Source organism: Nicotiana tomentosiformis, chromosome 4, assembly GCF_000390325.3.
Source record: "Nicotiana tomentosiformis chromosome 4, ASM39032v3, whole genome shotgun sequence".
In the NCBI taxonomy this organism is placed as follows: Eukaryota; Viridiplantae; Streptophyta; class Magnoliopsida; order Solanales; family Solanaceae; genus Nicotiana; species Nicotiana tomentosiformis.
The window spans coordinates 95953387-95974922 of record NC_090815.1 but is presented as its reverse complement, the minus strand read 5'-3'; the positions used below and the strand labels follow the sequence as shown (position 1 = coordinate 95974922).

General features: G+C 37.2%; 1 protein-coding gene across 1 annotated transcript; it reads left to right on the top strand.

The window, feature by feature from the left end:
- The first annotated feature begins 18845 nt into the window (after positions 1 to 18845).
- On the top strand, positions 18846 to 20626 carry LOC138909027 (sugar transport protein 12-like). The gene has a single exon (XM_070200030.1). The coding sequence runs from the start codon at positions 18885 to 18887 to the stop codon at positions 20451 to 20453; it is 1569 nt and encodes a 522-aa protein (XP_070056131.1). The 5' UTR covers positions 18846 to 18884; the 3' UTR covers positions 20454 to 20626.
- The last annotated feature ends 910 nt before the right edge of the window (positions 20627 to 21536 follow it).

The window sequence follows — 21536 nt, the reverse complement described above, 5'->3', positions numbered from 1 at the left end:
CTGGACCCACACGGATAACTCACGTGTCAATAATATCAGTATATAGATCCGCACGGACAACTCACGTGTTAATAACATAATCCTCCTGGCATGGTCACAGGCCTCCAGTCCAAGCATATCATACACAAGTAATCAATTAAGTACACATGTATATGATACATGAAATAATATTCACATGCTCCCGGACTGGTATAATTAACACACCATAGAGTAGGCATGTGCAAAGTGTGCTATCACAACTCAAATCTGCAAGTTAACACAGAAATAGTAACTACCCAGTTTATTTAGGGAATTAGCCTATTTGTAACCTCAAGTATAGCCCAGATAGTTCTCAACAAAGGTACGAATATGAGAAACGTTATACCTTTACGCTTAACAGTCAATTATAAGCATATCATAGCCTAAGCATTCTTCCGAGCCAGCACATGGGCTCAAACCTCACATATATACAAACTCGTAGCATGTAGTTGTCACAAATAATTAATGCAACTAGTGCCTCCATTGAGTTTAAATAAAATACTCACCTCAAATAGGCCGCAACCTTGAAACAATATGCTTATGAGAACTCACAGTCTCCAAATTCAAAGAACACATGAATCACCGTAACTGGTCCCAACTCTAGCATTCGAATGACTAACACATCTTTCATGCACAATTATCCCATGAGAAATTCTTCCAAATGTTTTCCATGCCATATAGCATTAATTAGAATATCAACGGTCTATCAACCAGGTGAGTATCGCAATACCGATGAACATCCGTAAGTCAAAACACTATGCGCCTTCTGAAATGCACACCCTTCTCAGGGATTACTGAGCAGTTATAATATTCCTCTAACTATCTAAAACTGACCATTTTGTCCAAATTCGCAACCTTCCCTTCAAGACTGAACTGCCACCTTGTACATGTAAATCTTAATCCCACACAACACACCACATCTATCATGCCATCATATGACAAGTACAAGAATCTCATTATGAACTCTGAGTCACCAGCAAATTACATACCCGGTTAGTTAGAAACCTTTCTCTTGCTTCCTTCCAGGAGGAAATCACAATACAAGTTCTCTACACCGGTAGAAAATATCCGTTTATAACCATGGTAGAAACCATCAAGAACACTTTGAAATCTATTTGCACATAACCAAGCTATTAGAGCTGAATCTCCATAACTTTACCAAGCCACGTAGGTCACCAAACCCAAGAATATTGCCACCAAAACACCTATAAAGTCTCACCACATCATAATTACCCACATAAATACCACAACCGAAACACCCACTTTGAAAATACCTTATTTGAGTCTAAAGTCATTTCATTCACCTTCCTGATACCGAAATATAAAATCCATAATGATAAAAAAAAATGCCACAAGTCTTGACACCATCCAACTTAAATCTCAAATTCTAGCCATATACAAATCCGTCAAAAATCCTCAGTTGCTACATATTAATCTTGAATCCATTAGAACTTTCTCGAGAGTCATCCACTATGCTCAAATCTCAATTGCACCGCCCAAATGGGCCGAACTGCCTATGCTCAATTAGCACAATAATACCCCAAAGAAGTAACCATGCCTTAACGCAACCGAGCTAATTCATACATCGTGCACACTACATCTGTCACGAATAACAACTCAACTCATTCCGTGATTTTCATATACTCATAAAGTGCAATATAACCCGTATCCAGGAATTTCCTTGCTCGAGTCATTCCTAATCTCAACATCTACATTCATAACTGATCTACAAGTATGTCTCAGACCAAAACTAAAATTTAACATATAACCATGAAATCAAACTGTCAATAGTAGGCTCCCCTACTTGGCTCAAAGCCATAGATCATTTCATTCAATAACTCACAATACCCATACCGTATTACTGTCATGATACTATAGTGAGATTCAACTCAATTCTTCACAAGCTCATGCAACACCAACCATAAAATACCTCAATCATCTGCTAAGCATGTATTTATTTCTCTTGACAGTCAAGTCAACTTTCTCAACGAGATTCAAATTCAAATCACAACACGTACACCCTGCCGGTAGAAAAGAAGCTCTCCACTCAACATTATAAGGGACACACCTACGTAGATTACTCCGCAGGAGATAACCCACCTGCTTAGCCTCAAATTGGCATCTTGTGATACCCTTTTGCAACCACGATTACTACGCCATCACTTAATCTTCCTAAGTCTAAACTCATAACGAGATATGAAAATCTACTTCACTCCACAATTAATTAGCATGAAAAATCTTTCAACACACTCATAACTTGAGACTATACGTCACATCAAGACAGTAATCTAGCACCCAATAGTCCTTTTTACATCTCAAGCAAACTATTCTCATCACCATCAAACCATCTGAACACATTTCACAATCACATCATGCTCATCATATAGCTATTCAACTGCTCATCGAGCCACAAATTCCACTCATAAGGACACTACCAGACATATGAGTCCAAATGTACAAGTTCACACAACTGAAGCTACTGAACCTAAGCTGCGGTCTAAACCTGACCTCAAGTTCTCTAGACTGGCCCATCACCAAAACACAGAATACATATCTCGAACCTCGTTCATGGAATCACAAGCTGGCGATGCACATCTGATATCGAGAGCTCACATGCGCACATGAATGCGTGGAAGGAATTCAAAGAGTTATATTTCAAGCTGAATCAATTTCGCACGATAAGGAAAGAAAGATGGAAATTATCCTAAATGCAATGTAGCCTCTCGAAGAAAAGTATGGACGTCATCATACCGATTCACAAGACTCTACTAGACACTTGCTCATGACTTGTAGAACCTATGAACCTAGAGCTCTAATACCAACTTGTCACGACCCCAAATACAACTGGTCGTGATGGCACCTAACGCAATCGCTAGGTAAGACAATTAACAACTATCCAATTCCAATGAAACCTAATGAGACAAATAAATAAGAGAAAATATCTGAATCTTATACATTTCCCAAGTACTGATAGTACAAATCATGAGCTTCTAAGATTAGAATTTACAAAGCTGGTATAAAATAAATACATCATTTGTTCGAAATGTACATAAACAGATTTTTATAAATCTAAGGCTACCATGAACCAGAAGCAGCTACGACCGGAACGCATGTACGTCTTCAAATCTAGTTCACGTCGATCACAGCAACATCAACATCCAATATCTGTACTCAAGGTGCAGAAGTGTAGTATGAGTACAACCGACCCCATGTACTCAATAAGTAACAAACTTAACCTTAGGTTGAAAGTAGTGATGAGCTGGAACAAAGGTCAGGATCCAACACCAATAACCAACAACAGTACATAATAGAAGTAATAAAAGAAATAGCTTAGAGATAAAATGCTCAGCTCGTTCACAGAGAAAAAAAATAGTCCTGCTTTTCAAATATATCAGTGAAAACCCAAATCCTTTACCGAAATCACCAATTTATGAGTAAGTTTGAAAACTATGATTTTTCCCAAAAACATTCAACAGGTAAATGTTTCATTTTTAAATGGCATGAGGAAAAATGCATCTCTATGCCTGTTTGTCAAGTGTGCATGTCAATGCGATGCAACTCAGTGATAAAACCATATGCATACTCTTAGAGTATCATTTCACTTAGTTTTCCCAATCACTCAATCCTCCCAGTAACTCAGTCCTCCCAATCGCTCTGCACTCGCACTCAGTAGGTACCTGCGCTCACTAGGGGTGTGTATAGACTCCGGGGGGGCTACTTTAGCCCAAGCGCTATATCAAGCCAATCATGGCATAAATAAATAAAATATATTGCGGCGTGCAGCCTGATCCCATCATAAATCAATATATATAAAGTTAATATGGCCTGCTACGGCGTGCAACCCGATCCCATAAACATCCTCACCATCACGCCCTCGCCCTCACTCAGTCATCAATCTCTCCAGTCTCTCGGGATCTCAGTGTCATGAAAAGAATCAGCCCAAAAATAATGATGTGATGTATCAATAAATGGTAACAGAGACTGAGATATGATATGCATATGAATGTGTATGACTAAGTATGTAAATGCAATGTAAGCAGATATCTCAACAGCAGAAATGACCTCAGTGGGTCTCAACATAATAAGCATGTAGCCTAGACATGGTTTCTAACATTGATAGCAGCTCAATAGCTCTAGTACGTAGAGATTTCATGGTTACAAATAAGATCAGGTAATTACACAGTACCACATAAGTAACAGAGTTACAATTCACACGGTGCATGCCCACACGCCTGTCACCTAGCATGTGCGTCACCTCAACACCAAATACATAATACGTATATTCAGGGTTCATACCCTCAGCACCAAGTTTAGAAGTGTTACTTACCTCGATCAGGCTGAATCCAATGACGAGCAAGCTAAACAATACTCCGGAAATTCCATTCCACGCGTATCAATCTCCATACCCCTTCCTATCTCCTCAATTCAAGCCAAACAATTCATATCTATTCAAACAATGTGTAAATAAATCACAATTTACTCTAATGCTTACAATTTAACAATTTACAAAAATATCCAACTCCGCTCGAAAAGTCGACAGTGGGGCCCATATCTCAAAATACGACAAAACTCACAAAATCCAATAACCCATTCAATTACGAGTCCTACCATACTAAGTTTACTCAAATCCGACTCCGAATCGATGTTCAAATCTCAAAAAATCATTTTATGGAATTGTAGAAAATTCCTCCGATTTCTCTTGAAAAATCAATAATCTAACGCCGTAAACGAAGATTAATTCATGGAATATAATCACAAGGGAGTCAATAACACTTACCCCAAGTTGTGTGGTGAAATTGGCCTCTTAAAACCGCCCAAACCGAGCTCCCCAACTCTGTTTTTGTCAAAAATAGCAAAACCTCCCGTTTATAGGGATTTTTAATGTTCGAGCGCCGCAGGTGGCGTGGGGCGCTGCCTGTGGATCTGTTTTCAGAACCTCTAAATATCCCAGTGCCAGGGCTAGCGCCCCACACTACCCTGGGTGCTGGTGACGGGATTTTGTAACTCTCTCATACGATGTCCAAATTTGACTATTTTTTTTGCTATGGCTCCATAATTTCAATACGGATCTAATGCTTCAATAAAAACTGAATTTGACGCTCATTTTCTTAATGTGACACCACATATTCTTGAAGAATCGACGTCGAAACATTCTAAAAATATCTAAATTAGATTCCATTAACCATCTGAAATCCACTCGAGGCCCTCGGGACCTCAACCAAATATATCAACAAGTCCTAAAATATTATACGAACTTAGTCGATGTCTAAAATCACATCAAACAATACTAAAACCACGAATGATACTCCAATTCAAGTTTAATGAAACTAAGAAATTTTAACTTCTACATTCGATGTCGAAACCTATCAAATCAAGTCCGGTATGGGTTTCTTGGGAGCTTTATGACCAAAACGTTCCTGGGCCGCGCTTGATACGAACTTGGTACTATCATACTGGGGAGCATTGACCGAGGCCCGCGGCCGGGAGGAGCTTACGTGACCACTGGAGGATGCACCTGTGGTTCTTCGTTTCTTGGATGGCATCATACTACCTGAAACAAATACCACTATCAGCGAAAGGCACGATGTGTGAACCAAGAGTGGTTACTCAGACTTCACCAGCATACTTAGTCACAAAATTTCATTCTCGAACTCATTGTGGCATTTATACATACACCTGATGCGCAAGTTTACCCGAACTCTCAAACACCAATTTTTATACCCCCAATTCAACCACAGATATACCAAAGTCGAATCTAACCTAACATGGTGAATTCCACTATTACCTCAACATACAAACAAGTATACTAAACAAAACAAAAATCTACTACAATACAAGAAAAGAAAAACAGAGAAACTAAACTAAGATGGAAACAAAAACAATGGCACTTACCTGAGGGAACTTGTGAGGATTTTGGGTTGGAAAGTTATGGAAGAGAAGAGATGATGAGAAGAGGGTAGGGTTTGATTTTGAAATTGGGGAAAGGGGTAAGGGTTTGTGCGTTTATTTTCTTATGTTTAGAGAGGGGGGTAGTTTAGATTAGAAGAAATGAATGGGGGGAGGGGGTTTTTTTAAAGGAAAAACAAAGAAAAAGAAAAGAAAAGAAAGAAAAAATAACTAATTCAAAACCCTACAAAACGGTGCCCAGTGCGCGGTCGCGCACGTGTGGCAGTGAGGTATAAAAATGCACAGCCATATGCGCGACCAATGAGAGTCTAAAAATGCGCGGCCATAAGCGCGGTCAGTGCGCGGCCGCACACGTTATATATATATATATATATATATATATATATATATATATTGGGTTGCCTCCCAAGTAGCGTTTGATTTAACGTCGCGACACGAGAATTACAACAAACCCATGAATTGCCTCCCAAGAAGCGCCTAATTTAACGCCGCGGCACAACTCGGGTTATACCTTATCAAGGATCTTTCAAGTACAAGGCCGATATCATTTTATCTACCTCAACCATGCCTTGATAATGTTTTAGCCTTTGCCCATTAAATTTGAACTTGCGAGATTCATCTTCCGATGTAATCTCGACGACTCCAATTGAATGCATCTCTACCACACGAAATGGTCCTGGCCATCTTGACTTCAACTTGCCCGGAAACAACCTCATTCTTGAATTGTACAACAATACCATATCTCCAGGTTTAAAGTTCCGTTCAAGAATATTTTTTTCATACATCCTCTTCATTCTCTCCTTATATAGTCTTGCACTCTCAAAAGCATGGTAGCGAAACTCATCAAGCTCGTGTAACTCAGTGACTCTACTTGTACCCGCCTCTTCTATGTCGAGATTCAACTGCCTCAATGCCCACCAGGCTCTATGCTCCAACTCCAATGGTAAGTGACACGCCTTCCCAAATACCAATTTATACGGCGACATGCCAATCGGCATTTTGAAAGCGGTACGATAAGCCAGAGTGTATCACTAACTTTCTCGCCCAATCCATTCTTGTAGCATTCACGGGCTTTGTCAAAACGCTCTTTATCTCTTTGTTCGAAACTTCCACTTGCCCACTCGTTTGTGGGTGATATGGGGTGGCAACCTTGTGGCGTACACCATATTTTTCTAACAACTTTGTGAAGGCTCGATTGCAGAAATGAGTGCCTCCATCACTGATTATTGCCCTTGGAGTGCCAAATCGGGTGAAGATGTTCTTTCTCAAAAAAACCAATGACCCCCTTTGCATCATTTGTAGGGAACGTTGCAGCCTCTACCCATTTTTACATGTAGTCCACAGCTACAAGTATGTACTTTTTGCCATATGAGCTGACAAAAGGTCCAATGAAATCGATTTCCCATACATCAAACACTTCTACCTCTTGAATTGGGTTCATGTGCATCTTATGTCAACGGGAATGTTCCCGGTTCATTGGCATTCATCACAACCCTTCACCCAGAAGTGTGCATCTTTGAACAATGTCGGCCAGTAAAAGCCCAACTCCAACACTTTCGCAGCTGTCCTTACCCCCCCAAAATGGCCGCCATATGGGGATGTGTGACAAGCCTGCAAAATAAAAGATTGGTCTATCTCTGGGATACATCTCCGGATCATGTTATCAACACAAATCCTGAACAGATAAGGCTCATCCCAATAATACATGCGACAGTCACGAAAGAACTTTTTCTTTTGGACAGAGGAAAGTTCATAGGGGACAATACCGCTTGCTAGGTACTTTGCAATATCTGCATACCATGGTTCTACCTCCAGGCTCGTAGCCAACAGTTGCTCATTCGGGAAAGTCTCCACAATCTCTTCTGTCTCAACCTTCTTCTCTGCTCCTTCCAGCCTAGACAAGTGATCAACCACTTGGTTTTCCGTTCCCTTTAGGTAACGGATTTCCAAGTCAAATTCTTGCAGCAGTAGCACCCATCGAATTAGGCGTGGCTTTGATTCTTTCTTCTCAATTAGGTACCTGAGTGCAACATGGTCAGTATAAACAATTACCTTCGAGCCTATCAGGTATGACCTGAACTTGTCAAATGCGAACACCACTGCTAGCATCTCCTTCTCAGTCACTGTGTAATTTAGTTGGGCATTACTCAAAGTTCTACTTGCGTAGTATATTGGATGTATGACTTTATGTTTCTACTGCCCAAGGACTTCTCACACCGCATAGTTGCTTGCATCACACATCAGCTCAAATGGTTGATCCAGTCGGGTGCAACTATGATAGGTGCTGACACCAACCTCTTCTTCAATTCCTCTAAAGCTACCCTACAATCTTCAGAAAACACAAAAGAGTGATCTTTTTCAAGCAATTTACACAAAGGGTTAGCAATTTTGGAAAAATCTTTTATAAACCGCCTATAGAAACCGGTGTGGCCAAAGAAACTTCTTATTGCCTTGACGGAAGTGGGTGGTGGAAACTTTTCTATTACATCAACCTTTGTGCGATCCACTTCAATGCCCTTGCTTGACACTAGGTGCCCCAAGACTATACCTTCATGTACCATAAAATGACATTTTTCCCAGTTTAATACTAGATTAGTCTCCATACACCTTTTCAATACTCTTTTCAAGTTCATAAGGTAGTCATCGAATGAGTTCCCCACCACTGAGAAGTCATCCATGAAAGCCTCCATTATTTCCTCTACCATATCTGTAAAGATGGCCATCAGTATCCATCCAAAAAGCAAAAGTGAGACCTCCCTGCCAATCTATCTAGCATCTGATCAATGAATGGCAGTGGAAAATGGTCTTTCTGGGTGGCCTTGTTCAACCTTCTGTAATCCATACATATTCGCCATCCCGTGACTGTTCTTGTTGAGATCAACTCGTTGTTCTCATTTTGCACTACATTCATTCCACCCTTCTTTGGCACATACTGAACTGGGCTGACCCAGTTACTGTCAGAGATGGGGAAGATTATTCCCGCATCTAACCACTTGATCACTTTTTTCTTTACCACTTCTTTCATGTTGGGGTTCAGCCTTCTTTGATGTTCTCTAGAAGGTTTGTGCCCATCTTCCAGTAGAATCTTATGCATACAATATGTCAGGCTGATACCCTTCATATCTTCAATGGTCCAACCAATTGTAGTCTTGCATTCCATTAACACCTACAAAAGTTGTTCTGCATGCACATCTAATAAACTGGATGAGATAATAACAGGTAAAGTTGAGTTAGGTCCCAAGAAGACATACCTGAGGTGAGCTGGTAACGACTTTAGCTCCAACTTTATTGGTTCTTCAATTGATGGCTTAGCTGGAGGGGTTTTTCTTTCTTCTAAGTGTAAAGGCTCGAATTCGAGCTCTCTTTTCCAGTACCCTTGCCTTTCAAGGGCCAAAACCCACTCTGCCAAGTCCTGACCATCCACCTCTTCTAAGTTCATGAGGCAGGCTGCTAGAGGGTCTTTTGCATTCAGAGTCTCATCTTCCTCCTCCAAAATCACATCCACAACTTCTATTAGAGAGCAGTTAGCAAACTCACTAGGTCGCCGCATAGATTTCTGCACATTGAACTTATCTCTTCATCCTTCAGTCTCATCTTTAGCTCTCCAGTTTCACAATCAATTAGAACTCTCCTAGTGGCCAAGAATGGCCTTCCCAAAATTATGGGAATCTCCTCGTCAACCCGGCAGTCCAGAATGACAAAATTTGTCGGAAACACAAACTTCCCAACCTGCACCAGTGCATCAGCAAGTATACCTGATGAACCCTTCACTGTTCGGTCGGCTAGCTGTAGTAACATGGATGTGGGTCTTGCTCTTCCAATTCCTAACCTTTTATATATAGCCAAGGGCATCAAGTTTATTCTCTCCCCCAAATCACAAAGTGCTTTAGCAAAAGCATAGTTGCCTATTGTGCATGGGATTGTGAAAATCCCTGGGCCGGACATCTTCTCAGCTATGGGTCTCGTCACGACAACACTACATGTCTGAGTCAGTGTAACCGTGGCCAAGTCTTGAAAGTCAAACTTACGAGACATCAAGTCCTTCATTATTTTTGCATAACCAGGCATCTCCTTCAAGGCGTCAATCAATGGAATGTTCACCTGGATTTTCTTCAACATCTCTATGAATTTCTTATACTGCTCATCTTTCTGATATTTGGCCAATCTCTGGGGGAAGGGTGCTGGAGGCCGCTTCTTTCCTGTGATTTGAGTTTGAACCTGCTCGGGCACTGTTTCTACTGCCTTCTCTTGCACTAACTCAGTTTCCTTTGCAACCTCTTTTTCTTTGCTTGATTCAGCTGGTGCATGTTGTACCGTCACCTCTGTCAACCCTGTTGAATCATCAACCTCGATTGGTACTGGCACAAGTGTTTCAGTTGGTCGGCTTTCGCGAGCAATTTCTTGCTCTAGATCAAGAGCTCTACCATTTCTTAGGCTCACCGCCATAAGCTACTTCGGGCCCTGTTATTTTGGATTGACATGCGTGTCTGCGGGCAACGTCCCTTGAGGATGATTATTCAGAGCCATGGATAACTGCCCTAATTATATATCAATGCCTTTTATCGCTAAGTCGTGTGCTTCGACTTTCTCTTGCATTTTTCCATTGGACCCAATCAGTTGTTGCAGCATTCCTTTAATTTCGAAATAGTAATTTTTTTGAATAATCATTCAATCAATACCAAACAGTTTCAAATCAATACCAAATTTTTAATACCATCTAAGATCTAACCAAATAGTATTTTGAATTGAAGAATCTCCAGGACTACTCATACATGTATTAACCAAGTTCAGTAATCAATCAAACATTCGTTCTTCACAAATCAAAAAAGGACATGCGTTCTTCCAGAAAAGCAGATTTTAAAAAAGGACATAAAACCAGACAATCCAGTCAACTACTTTTAGTTCATTGCACTACAATATGATCACTAATCAATTCCACAAAACTTATCAATTATCCTCCTGTTCATCTAACAAAAGGTATTAGAACATATAATGGCCACCGGCTGTCCACACTTGCTAAGTTGCATGACAAAGAATTGTCCGAGAAAGGATCATCATACTTCAACCCCCTCAGTGATAACCTTTCCTTTGAATTCCTCTTCCGTTTGTTCTACGAGGGAAGAAGTCCAACTAATACAAGTCTTGACAGCTTTTTCATCTAATATGTAATGTATTCTTAAGTACCTATGGCACATAGATATCGACATCAAGCGTGTTTGGTCAAACAAAGTGTAAATACATAGGGGTTTCAATAGTACTTTATTTATATATATAGGAGTAAAAGTGTAAATATAAAAATTCTTAACGGGTTAACGGTTTACCCGATAAAAAAATTGAGTAATCAGCCCCCAAACCGTTAAAGCCGTTAATTACAAAATCTCAATTGTTCATCATTTACCCGCAAAGGAGATAGTCTAAAGAAGAATTGGCACAATGATGAAAATAGTTCTGAGAGAAAATGCTAATAGGTCTGTCTCAAAGGTGTAAAAAAGGGGATACATAACGAAGAAAACCAAACGAATTGTCTATTAGGCTCATAACCTTTTATGTATAAATAGATTGTTGGTAAATACAAACATGCTTGTTAAATGTTTAATTTGAAGTTCGAGAAAAAGTTTTGTTAGTTTTGTCTAGAGCTCTTCTCGAGTTGTCATGAGAATTATGTCATCCAACTATTATAACTAACTCAATTAGATGTTGTTCACTTTATTAAAAGGAATGCATGTACTTACACTAAATATTCTCAAATGCCTAATCCATACAATGATCTTTGTGGAGTTAATTTTATTCAGAACATTTTTTGGCAGTTTATCCACTTGGGTGTAGTTATTGTCTTCTTTAAATCGAACCCCTATGTATTGTACATCAACTCATCTTGATAAATAGAGTAGTAGGTTTTAATTTCTTTAATTTGAATCTTGAGAGTAAATATTTTTACGTTTTACTCCTCTTAATAAGTTGATCCAGTACCAAGCAAAATTAATTAGGCCAATGAACTTCAACAACTGAATAGCCAAAAAGAAATATCTTTTATTTCCCAGATCTGCATATGGCATCATGTTTATCACGAGAGCGGGCACGTGCATTTGGGCTCAATTTTTAAAGGGAAATTTCATCGTAAGAACAATTGGGAAGGAGAGACAAAACCCGGTGTTACTAGTAAATGAGCATCTATACATTACAAGTCTGGAAAACACGGTATATAATAGTCTGAGACCAAATACAATAAACAAAGAGATAGGGAAGGAGAGACAAGGTTTGCGAAACACGACAACTACCTCTGAATCTCCGAAAAATTAACTGTGCGAAAGAATCAACACCCACTGAATTCGGGATGACCTGGATTTGCACATGAAATGCAAGGTGTTGTATGAGTACAACTAACTCAGTAAGTAACAATAATAAATAAGAACTGAAAGTAGTGACGAGCCTCACAGCTAAGTCCAAATACAATAATTTTCAACACAAAAAGGGTAGGCATGCTCTCAAGTTCAACATTTGAAATTCTACAATAATTTTATATCAACTTCAACTGAAACAGAAGATAATATCTTTCAGAAATTTTCAAAATAGTGATATATGACAGTGATAATGTCTTTCATTCAAATATATAGTCTTGTTTTCAGTAACAATCTTTTCTTTTGATATGCAAGCTTTGCCCCAAAACTGTACTCAGCCATCTTAAAGCTAGGAATTTGAGGGGAAATGCTAATAGGTCTGTCTCAAAGGTGCAAAAAAGGGATACATAATGAAGAAAACAAAACGAATTGTCCATTAGGCTTAGAACCTTTTATGTATAAACAGATTGTTAGTAAATACGAATATGCTTGTTAAATATTTAATTTGCAGTCCGAGAAAAAGTCAATGCGGGGCCGCCTCTCGGAATCCGATAGAATTTTCACGAAATCCGAACATCCATTCCGATACGAGTTTAACCATACTAATTTTATCAAATTCCGATAACAACTCGACCTCCAAATTTTAAATTTTCGTTCTTCAAGAGTTTTACAAATTTCTCCAAGTTCTTCCATTTGATTCACTAATAATTGATGAAAATAACCATGGAATCATGAAGTATAATTACTTTTGGATATAGAACACTTGCCCCAATCCATATGGTGAAAATCATTTCAGTCCGAGCTCCATAGCTCCAAATATGTTAAAATAGTCGAAACCCCCATTTTAAGAATTTGTCTAGACAAGTCTCATTTGACATTTGAGACTTATAAATTGTATTTGACACTAGCGATTTGCCTCAGTCCCAGAAAAATAGCAGTCTTTCCCGATACGAAAATGGACATAACTCTATCATACGATGTCCGAATGATGAATCGTTTAACTTTCTGGAAATTTGACACCAAGGGCTACAACTTTTATGTTTTGCTCATCTTCTAATTTCTTATAGATGGCGAGATATAAGCTCCCAAAGTCAGCCCTGTGCAGGAGAAATTTCTGCGATGCACAGTGCCAGGCAAAACAACTGCAGTACTAGGCTTCAGTTAATCGATTATAACTTTATGTACAAATGTCCAAATGATGAATGGTTTTATTTCTGAAAACTCGACTCAAAGGACTACAACTTCCATTTTTGGATCATCTCCAAATTCCTTAAAGATTACGAGATATAAGCTTCCAAAAGCAGCCATATGCAACAGAAATTTCTGCGATGCACATTGCTGTAGCCAAAAACCAACAGTTAAAAATGGCCTAGAAATGGTCCGAAACAACTCCGAAACTCACCCGAGCCACTCGGGACCCCATCCGAATATACCAACAAGTCCTATAACATAACACAGACTTAGTCGAGGCCTCAAATAACATCAAACAATATCGAAACAATGAATCGCACCTCGAATCGAACTTATGAGTTTATGAAAAAATTTCAAATTCTATATCTTGTGCCGAAAGTATCAAATCCATCCGGAATGACTTTAAATTTTTCATGCAAGTTATAAAATGACATAATGGAGTTGTTCCAATCTTTAGAATTGAATTCCGACCCCGATATCAATAAAGTCAATTACCGATCAAACTTTCTTAAAATCTTTCATTTTCCAATTGTCGCCAAAATGTGGCGAATTGTCCTACGGACTTCCAAATCTAAATCCGGACATATGTCTAAGTCCGAAATCACCATACGAAACTATTGACATCATCAAAATTCTATTCTGGAGTTATTTTGTTCAAAAGTCAAACTCGGGTCAACTCTTTTCATTTAAGCTTCAAAAATAAGAATTGTTCTTTTAATTTAATTCCGACTCTTCCGAAATTCAAACTTAACCACACACACGGGTCATAATACATATTACGAAGTTTCTCGAGATCTTAAGTCGTTGAACGAAACGTTAATTCTCAAAATGGAAAGTCGGGTCGTTACAACATGTAAAGAATTGCATGAAAAAACATAATTTTGATAAAAAAAAAGATATTGAATAATCAACGATAATTCATATTTGAGGTGACACTACTAGAAATCCGGTAAAAACCGACTAAAAAAACTGACCAACGTTGGTCAGTAATGGCCAATAACCGACCAAAACGTGACCATTTACATGTGGACGGTATTTTAGGGGTCGGAAAGGCATACCGACCAAAGTTGGTCGGAAATTACCGACCAACTTTGGTCGGTCAATTAAATTCAAAAAAAAAGTATCGCAAAAAAAAAAACCGACCAAAGTTGGTTGGTATTTTAATTATGTAATCAAAAGATTCAACATCTGGTAATCGAACCGGAGTCCGTACTATGGCAGGATACTATTCTACCACTAGACCATTGGTGCATTTTATTTTAAGACTGTCTTTTATTTGATTTATACTCTTTAATTGTATTTTCGCACGAAAATAACCGACCAAAGTTGGTCGGTTTTTTTAAATGACCGGCCGAATTAACCGATCAATTTTGGTCATTTTTTTAATATTAATTTTTATTTATTTTAATTGAAAAACCTACCAAAGTTGGTCGGTTTCTAGAAAAATAAATTTTACGGGACTCAAAAATAGTTTCCAGCATTTTTTCGCCAAAGAAAACCGACCAGTTGGTCGGTCGATCTTGATCGATTTTTGCCGAATTTCTAGTAGTGTGAGAGGTAGGCGTGAGTTTAGACTTTGAAGAGCAATCAGGGCATTTGTTTTTCCTTTGGACAATAGAAGGACTTAAAAAGAAATTATCGGTAAATAAGATAATGACTGAGCTATAAATTTATAAAAATTATTGATAATAATTTAGTTTGGATGTTTATGTCATTACTAAAGTATGAATAGGATACGATTGCAATTTTAGCAGTCGTATAAAATGAGTAAAATATAATAAAAAAATTCAGTTATTGGTAAATTATCTGACATAAATTTTATAATAACTAATATGAAATATACATGCAATGTGCTAAGGTAGTAAAGTTGAATGATCTTACGCTACTTCTGTGACTTTTTTTGTACAATGAACCAAGTACAAGAAGATACTACTAGAGTGTATCAAACTCTTAAATATGATTAATTTTATCATTTTGAAACTTGTAAATTCTTATATTGTAAGGCACATGCATCGTTTGAATATTTTTATGCTATTTTTTTGAAAATATTTTTATTAGCATGAGGGGCGTTGCGCGTATGCTAGTACATTAAATATCTCTTGAAGAAGAGGAATAGAAAGGTTCATAATAAGCTAATAAGCTTTCGCCCGGAAACAACCTTATTTTCTCTATCTGCTTCGTCGAAGTCGGAAGGAGATCCTTTTTTATCGGTATGCCATTACTGCTTGAATACCTTCACTTCGGTTAGCTTTGCTTGACTAATCGATGGAACACCTATCTTTCTACTCTTTCTTTCTCGTCTGAAGGCACAGGCAGGCCTATGATCGATCTATGTGAACTACATCGGTCGGTTGTGGGACGGGACCGGGAGCAGCAGTAGGAGAAGCGATAAGCCATAATATAAGAGAAGCTCTTCGAGCTTTCTTCGCATGCTTGAGCGCATTCCCTTTCTATTAGTAAGGTTGTCAAATTTTCTTTAGTTCATTTATGACTATAATATAAATAATAGGGGTAGAGGGGCGCTAACGAGCAAGAAAACGGATGCGCTAAGGTATAACTTCGTGCAGCTGCTACGCCCTTGCTTCTTGCCTTATCATTCTCATTACGACGTTATTCTCTCTGTGTGTGCGCACGGAATGAAGGAGCAGAAAGAGAAAATACCTGCATGGTGGAGCATTGACAGCACTGAACGGCGACGAACCCCATCGGCATCCTTCGGGCGCCGGCGATTGGTCCGTCAAAGGTATTGGAGAATAGTGATAAATCGAATTGGCGGGAAAAAAAATGAGACTTCAAAATTTGGGCTTTGGAAAAGGAAAAAAAAAAGAATTAGGACCTCCGCCAAAATATTTGGGTTCACTCCCGTGGTTGAAAGTAAAATTATTTTTTAATAATTAAGTACTAAAGTTCTAAAGAGAGCGGTACTAGATACCGAATGGATAACCAAATCAACATCACCTGCTCAACAATAACAACAAATTCAGTATAATCCCGCAAGTGAGGTGTGGAAGAGTAGTGTATATGCAAACCTTACCTCTACCTGGTGAAGATAGAGAGGTTATTCTCGATAGATCCCCGTGTCAAGAAAAGGTGAAAAAAAGAAGCAACAGCAACAAACAATTATAGCAACAGAAAAGTACGATAACTGAAGCGATCGAAATAACATGTATGAATAGAAATCTAAGAATAAAAAAAAATATAAGAATAATACTACTACTACTGGTAAGGAAAGGAGAAACTCTCAACTACTTATTAACCGTTTACCCTAATTCTCGACCTTCACACCCTCCTATCAAAATTTATATGCTCAATAAGTTGAAGATGCACCATGTCCTGTCTAATCACCATTATTCCGTTGCCTAGCATAAAGCAATAAAATTATTAAAATGCGATAAAACATTATGAAATGGAATGGATACCTTATGTCTCATAAACAAATTGTCCATATTAGGAGGATAAGCTTTTGGAACAGATTTTTTTCTTTCACAAGTAAGATTTAAAACTTACGAAAAAAATCCTTATATTCCTTAACTAAATAATATCATTATAAATAAATTAAAGATCATCCCAATGAAAAATATACCTTTAATAAACTTAATGCTTGAGATATGAAATAAACTACTACTGCTATCTTTTTGAGGAAGTAGGGAAGGGGAAAACATCAATTAAAATCTTAAGATTGTATTACTTGTTAAAAATGTTGCAGATGATAGTACAAATAAGGTGAGGAATAATGTTTTTAAAAAAAATTATACTTTCACAATGAAAAAATATATATGTATCTTGATTATGTGAATTATGCAATTAAGTTTCAATACAAATTACATGCTATATTTAGTGATTAATTATATGTTAAAATCGTGTTGTTTCCTATATCATAGTTCTCACAACTACAAATAACTCATCGAATATATATGATGAATAATGATGGTGGAAATAGTATGAATTTATATAACTCTTAAATTTGAAATAGGTGAAATCATTTACATCCCCCAAGTTTGCTTTAAAAATTAAATTCATCATCCAACTTTGAATAATTATCATTCTACTCCTCATATCAAAGGTGACTTCTTAAAATGCCAATTTTACCCTCTACAATTTTTTTCTCTTATTTTTATTCTAATTATATTTTTTTATTTTTAATTTATGGTATCGACTTACCTATAGATAAATTAAAAAAACTTTTATCGAAACCAAAAAAAAAGTGAGAAGTGGTAGTCGAGCATATAAGTTATTGATGTTCAAAAGTTAAATAAATGAGAAAATAAAAATTTGCAATTAATAATTTACTCGTATCAGTAATATTATTAATAACAATCAAAACTCAATTTATTTACAAAATTTAGAATAAAAGAGAGTGAAAATGTTATAAATTATACAATACAGGTAATAAAAAAATAATGGGCGTAAAATAGAGGATAATTTTATAATAAATTTGCAAACATTATCTATTTACACTTAACATGAACTTTAATTATAATTTAAAAAAACTCTAGTAATAACAATCAAAACACAAAAATTTATATACACATAGAGTATAATAAAAATAGTGGAACTTAAAATCTCACACCACACATACCGACATACATTATATACATTTTAATATACATAATATTAAAATAATAATAATAATAAAGTAGCAATATATTTGGTAACAAATTCATAATATAATTATTTTATTTATAATGTTAGTGAACTTAGATTAAATTATATAGTAATATATAATATTTTTAACTTATGAATAAATACCTGCATTAAAAAATATCTAAATAATATAAAAAAATGTATTATATACATGGAGAATTGAAAATGTCAAGGGTAAAATAGATATTGCATAGGATGAAAATGATAATTGTACAAAGTTGGAGGATGAGTTTGATCCTTAAAGTAAACTTGGGGGATGTAAATAATTTTCCATAACAGGAAAAACAATAATTCCTTCCATAATAGGAATGCCGCATTATGAGATTGTAAATTTTAATTTTAAAGACATACTCTAAATGTATGTACTCAAATTTGATCAGAACACTTACAATGGAAAATCAAATTGGGCGACGCGCGTCTTACATGTAATCATGTTTGAAGTCCAATGTAATTCTAAATCTCGCATGACTTGTCCTTTTTAATTGGTTTAGAATTAGAATTTTAATTTCCTTTTAAGATATACATAACTTGTCCTGATTATATAATAACACGAATATTACCACATTACATACGACATGAAAAGGAAGGCATAGTCCTACTAAAATTAGAAGTGTGTAAGAAGGGTAATGTCATACAATGAAGAATAATCCTAATCCGACTAGTTTTCGATCTCGGTTTTTGATACATCTATATATACCCTTCTCTACCCACGCCTAAGGACACCATCTCAAACACGTAATCTTTCTTTCTTTGTTCTGCATAGTATTTTCTTTGATCAATATCTTCATGGCTGGTGGAAACTTTATCCCCGGCGGTGGCGGAGACAATCCAGATGAGTATCCAGGGAAGCTAACATTGTACGTAGCCATGACTTGTATCATGGCAGCCATGGGAGGGTTGATCTTTGGCTACGACATTGGAATTTCAGGTGGAGTTACTTCCATGGATCCTTTTCTCAAACGCTTCTTCATGTCTGTTTACCAAAAAGAGGCTTTGAACACCTCGACCAACCAATACTGTAAGTTCGACAGCCAGTTGTTGACCCTTTTCACGTCTTCTCTCTACGTGGCTGCCCTGTTTGCGTCCATTGTTGCTTCTCATGTTAGTAAAAAACGTGGCAGAAAAGTTACTATGGCCCTTGGAGGTCTCTTTTTCTTGATAGGCGCCGTCCTCAACGCTGCTGCTATCCATATTAGTATGCTCATCTTGGGTCGTATTCTTTTGGGGATTGGTGTCGGATTTGCTAATCAATCTGTCCCTATTTATTTGTCAGAAGTTGCTCCCTACAAATACAGAGGGACTTTCAACGTGTTATTCCAAATGGCCATCACCATTGGGATTCTGATAGCGAATTTGGTCAACTTTGGAACTAGCAAAATGTCTGGCGGTTGGGGTTGGAGGGTTAGCTTAGGAGGTGCAGCCGTGCCAGCACTAGTCATCCTGGTTTCCTCAATGTTTCTCTCTGATAGTCCGAGTTCGTTGATAGACAGGGGAATGAAAGAGGAGGCAGAACAATTGTTGAAAAAGATAAGAGGAGTTGATAATGTGAATGCTGAATTTAATGACCTTGTTATGGCGAGTGAAGCATCCAAGAAAGTAGAAAGGCCATGGAATAATCTTTTATTCGTCCGAAAGTATAGACCGCAGTTGGTTTTGTCAATTCTGATACCATCACTCCAGCAGCTTACGGGAATTAACGTGGTCATGTTCTATGCTCCAGTACTTTTCCAAACATTAGGGTTTAAGAGTAACGCTTCGCTTATGTCAGCTGCTATCACTGGCGGTGTCAACGTGGGTGCAACTTTTATTTCAGTCTTTTGTACGGATAAGTTTGGGAGGAGAATACTCTTTTTCTGGGGTGGCATCTTCATGTGTATATTCCAAACAGCAGTGGCAGCTCTTATTGGGGCAAAATTCGGAACAACAGGGAATGCAGCAGATTTGCCACTTTGGTTTGCAGCTTTAGTGGTTGTCTGCATCTGTGTATTCGTTGCTAACTTTGCATATTCATGGGGTCCTTTAGGATGGTTGGTTCCGAGTGAGATTTCTCCATTGGAAGTTCGATCTGCAGCACAATGTGTTACTGTCTCCATGAACATGTTTTTCACTTTCGGAGTTGCACAAATTTTCTTGAAGATGCTATGTGGGATGAAGTTTGGTCTATTTATCTTCTTTGCGGTCTTTGTGTTAATAATGACTGTGTTTGTCTACTTGTACGTGCCCGAAACAAAGAATATACCAATTGAAGAGATGTCTCAAGTTTGGAGAGAGCATTGGTACTGGAACAAGTTCGTGGATGATGCAGAACCAAAGCCACAAGGGAATGGCTTAAAGCCCGCAAAGGAGATAGTCTAAAGTAGGATTGGCACAATGATGAAAATAGTTCATCTGTATAGTTTTAAGTTTTACTGTTTTCTATCTTTACTTTCTTTTAATGTTTTGGAATATTTGGGTGTTCTTAGACTTTGTTGTTTTTCCATAGTAGTACTGCTTTTCTTTCTCAGTTCAATATATTCTTGTTTTCAGTATCTTATCAATCTTTTTTCAACTTTTTTTTATGATATATGTGCAAGAGTGTTTATAGATAGTAGAAGAAGATTCAAAAGTGCACCTTAGGATAAAAGAAAAAGAATTGTGATCTTACATTTAACAAGCTTCTTTTATGCATCATATTTGTCATCTAAAACGACCAATAAAGTATCCATGATTTTAGATAAGGCACATCAATCTCCAAATCAAGTTTGTCTTACACATAATCATGTTTTTCATGTATAATGTAATTCTAAATCTCGCAAAATCCTATTATTTTGGAAGTTATCAACCAATTGAAGTTTGGTTTTCTTAGATATCTATATGTACCCTTCTCTACACCCCCACGCCTAAGGACACCAGCTCAACAGTTCATTTTCTCTTCAGTCCTCTTCTCTGTTTCTTGTTATGGATATTTCCTTTTGATAGTCTGCTGATCAATTCATGTTAGTAAAATGACTTTGTGTTAATAATGACTTTGTTTGCACGTCGCGAACATACCAATTGAAGAGATGCTCAAGTTTGGAGAGATAAAGCATCGTCTGAGCTTAGATTACTGGTTTTTTAAAGCATCGTTGTTTTCTTTTTTCCTTTTTAGTGTTTCGAAACTTTTGGTCTGGTGTGCTCTTTTTTTTTTCTTCTCTTTGGCTTTGTTACCACTTATTCTTTTATATTGCACTGGTTTTCTTCTATGTATTCTTGTTTTCACTATCGTATCTGTCTTCTTCATTTTTTAAATGATAAGTAGATGGTAGAAGAAGACTTGAATATCTAAGATAACCACTAATAAAGTATATCACTAATAGTTTTAAGTTTTACTGTTTTCTCTTGGACTTGTTATTTTTCTGTAGTACTGTTTAAGTTTAGAGTATAGGAGCACACAGAAGAAAACAATCATCTCTTTAGTTT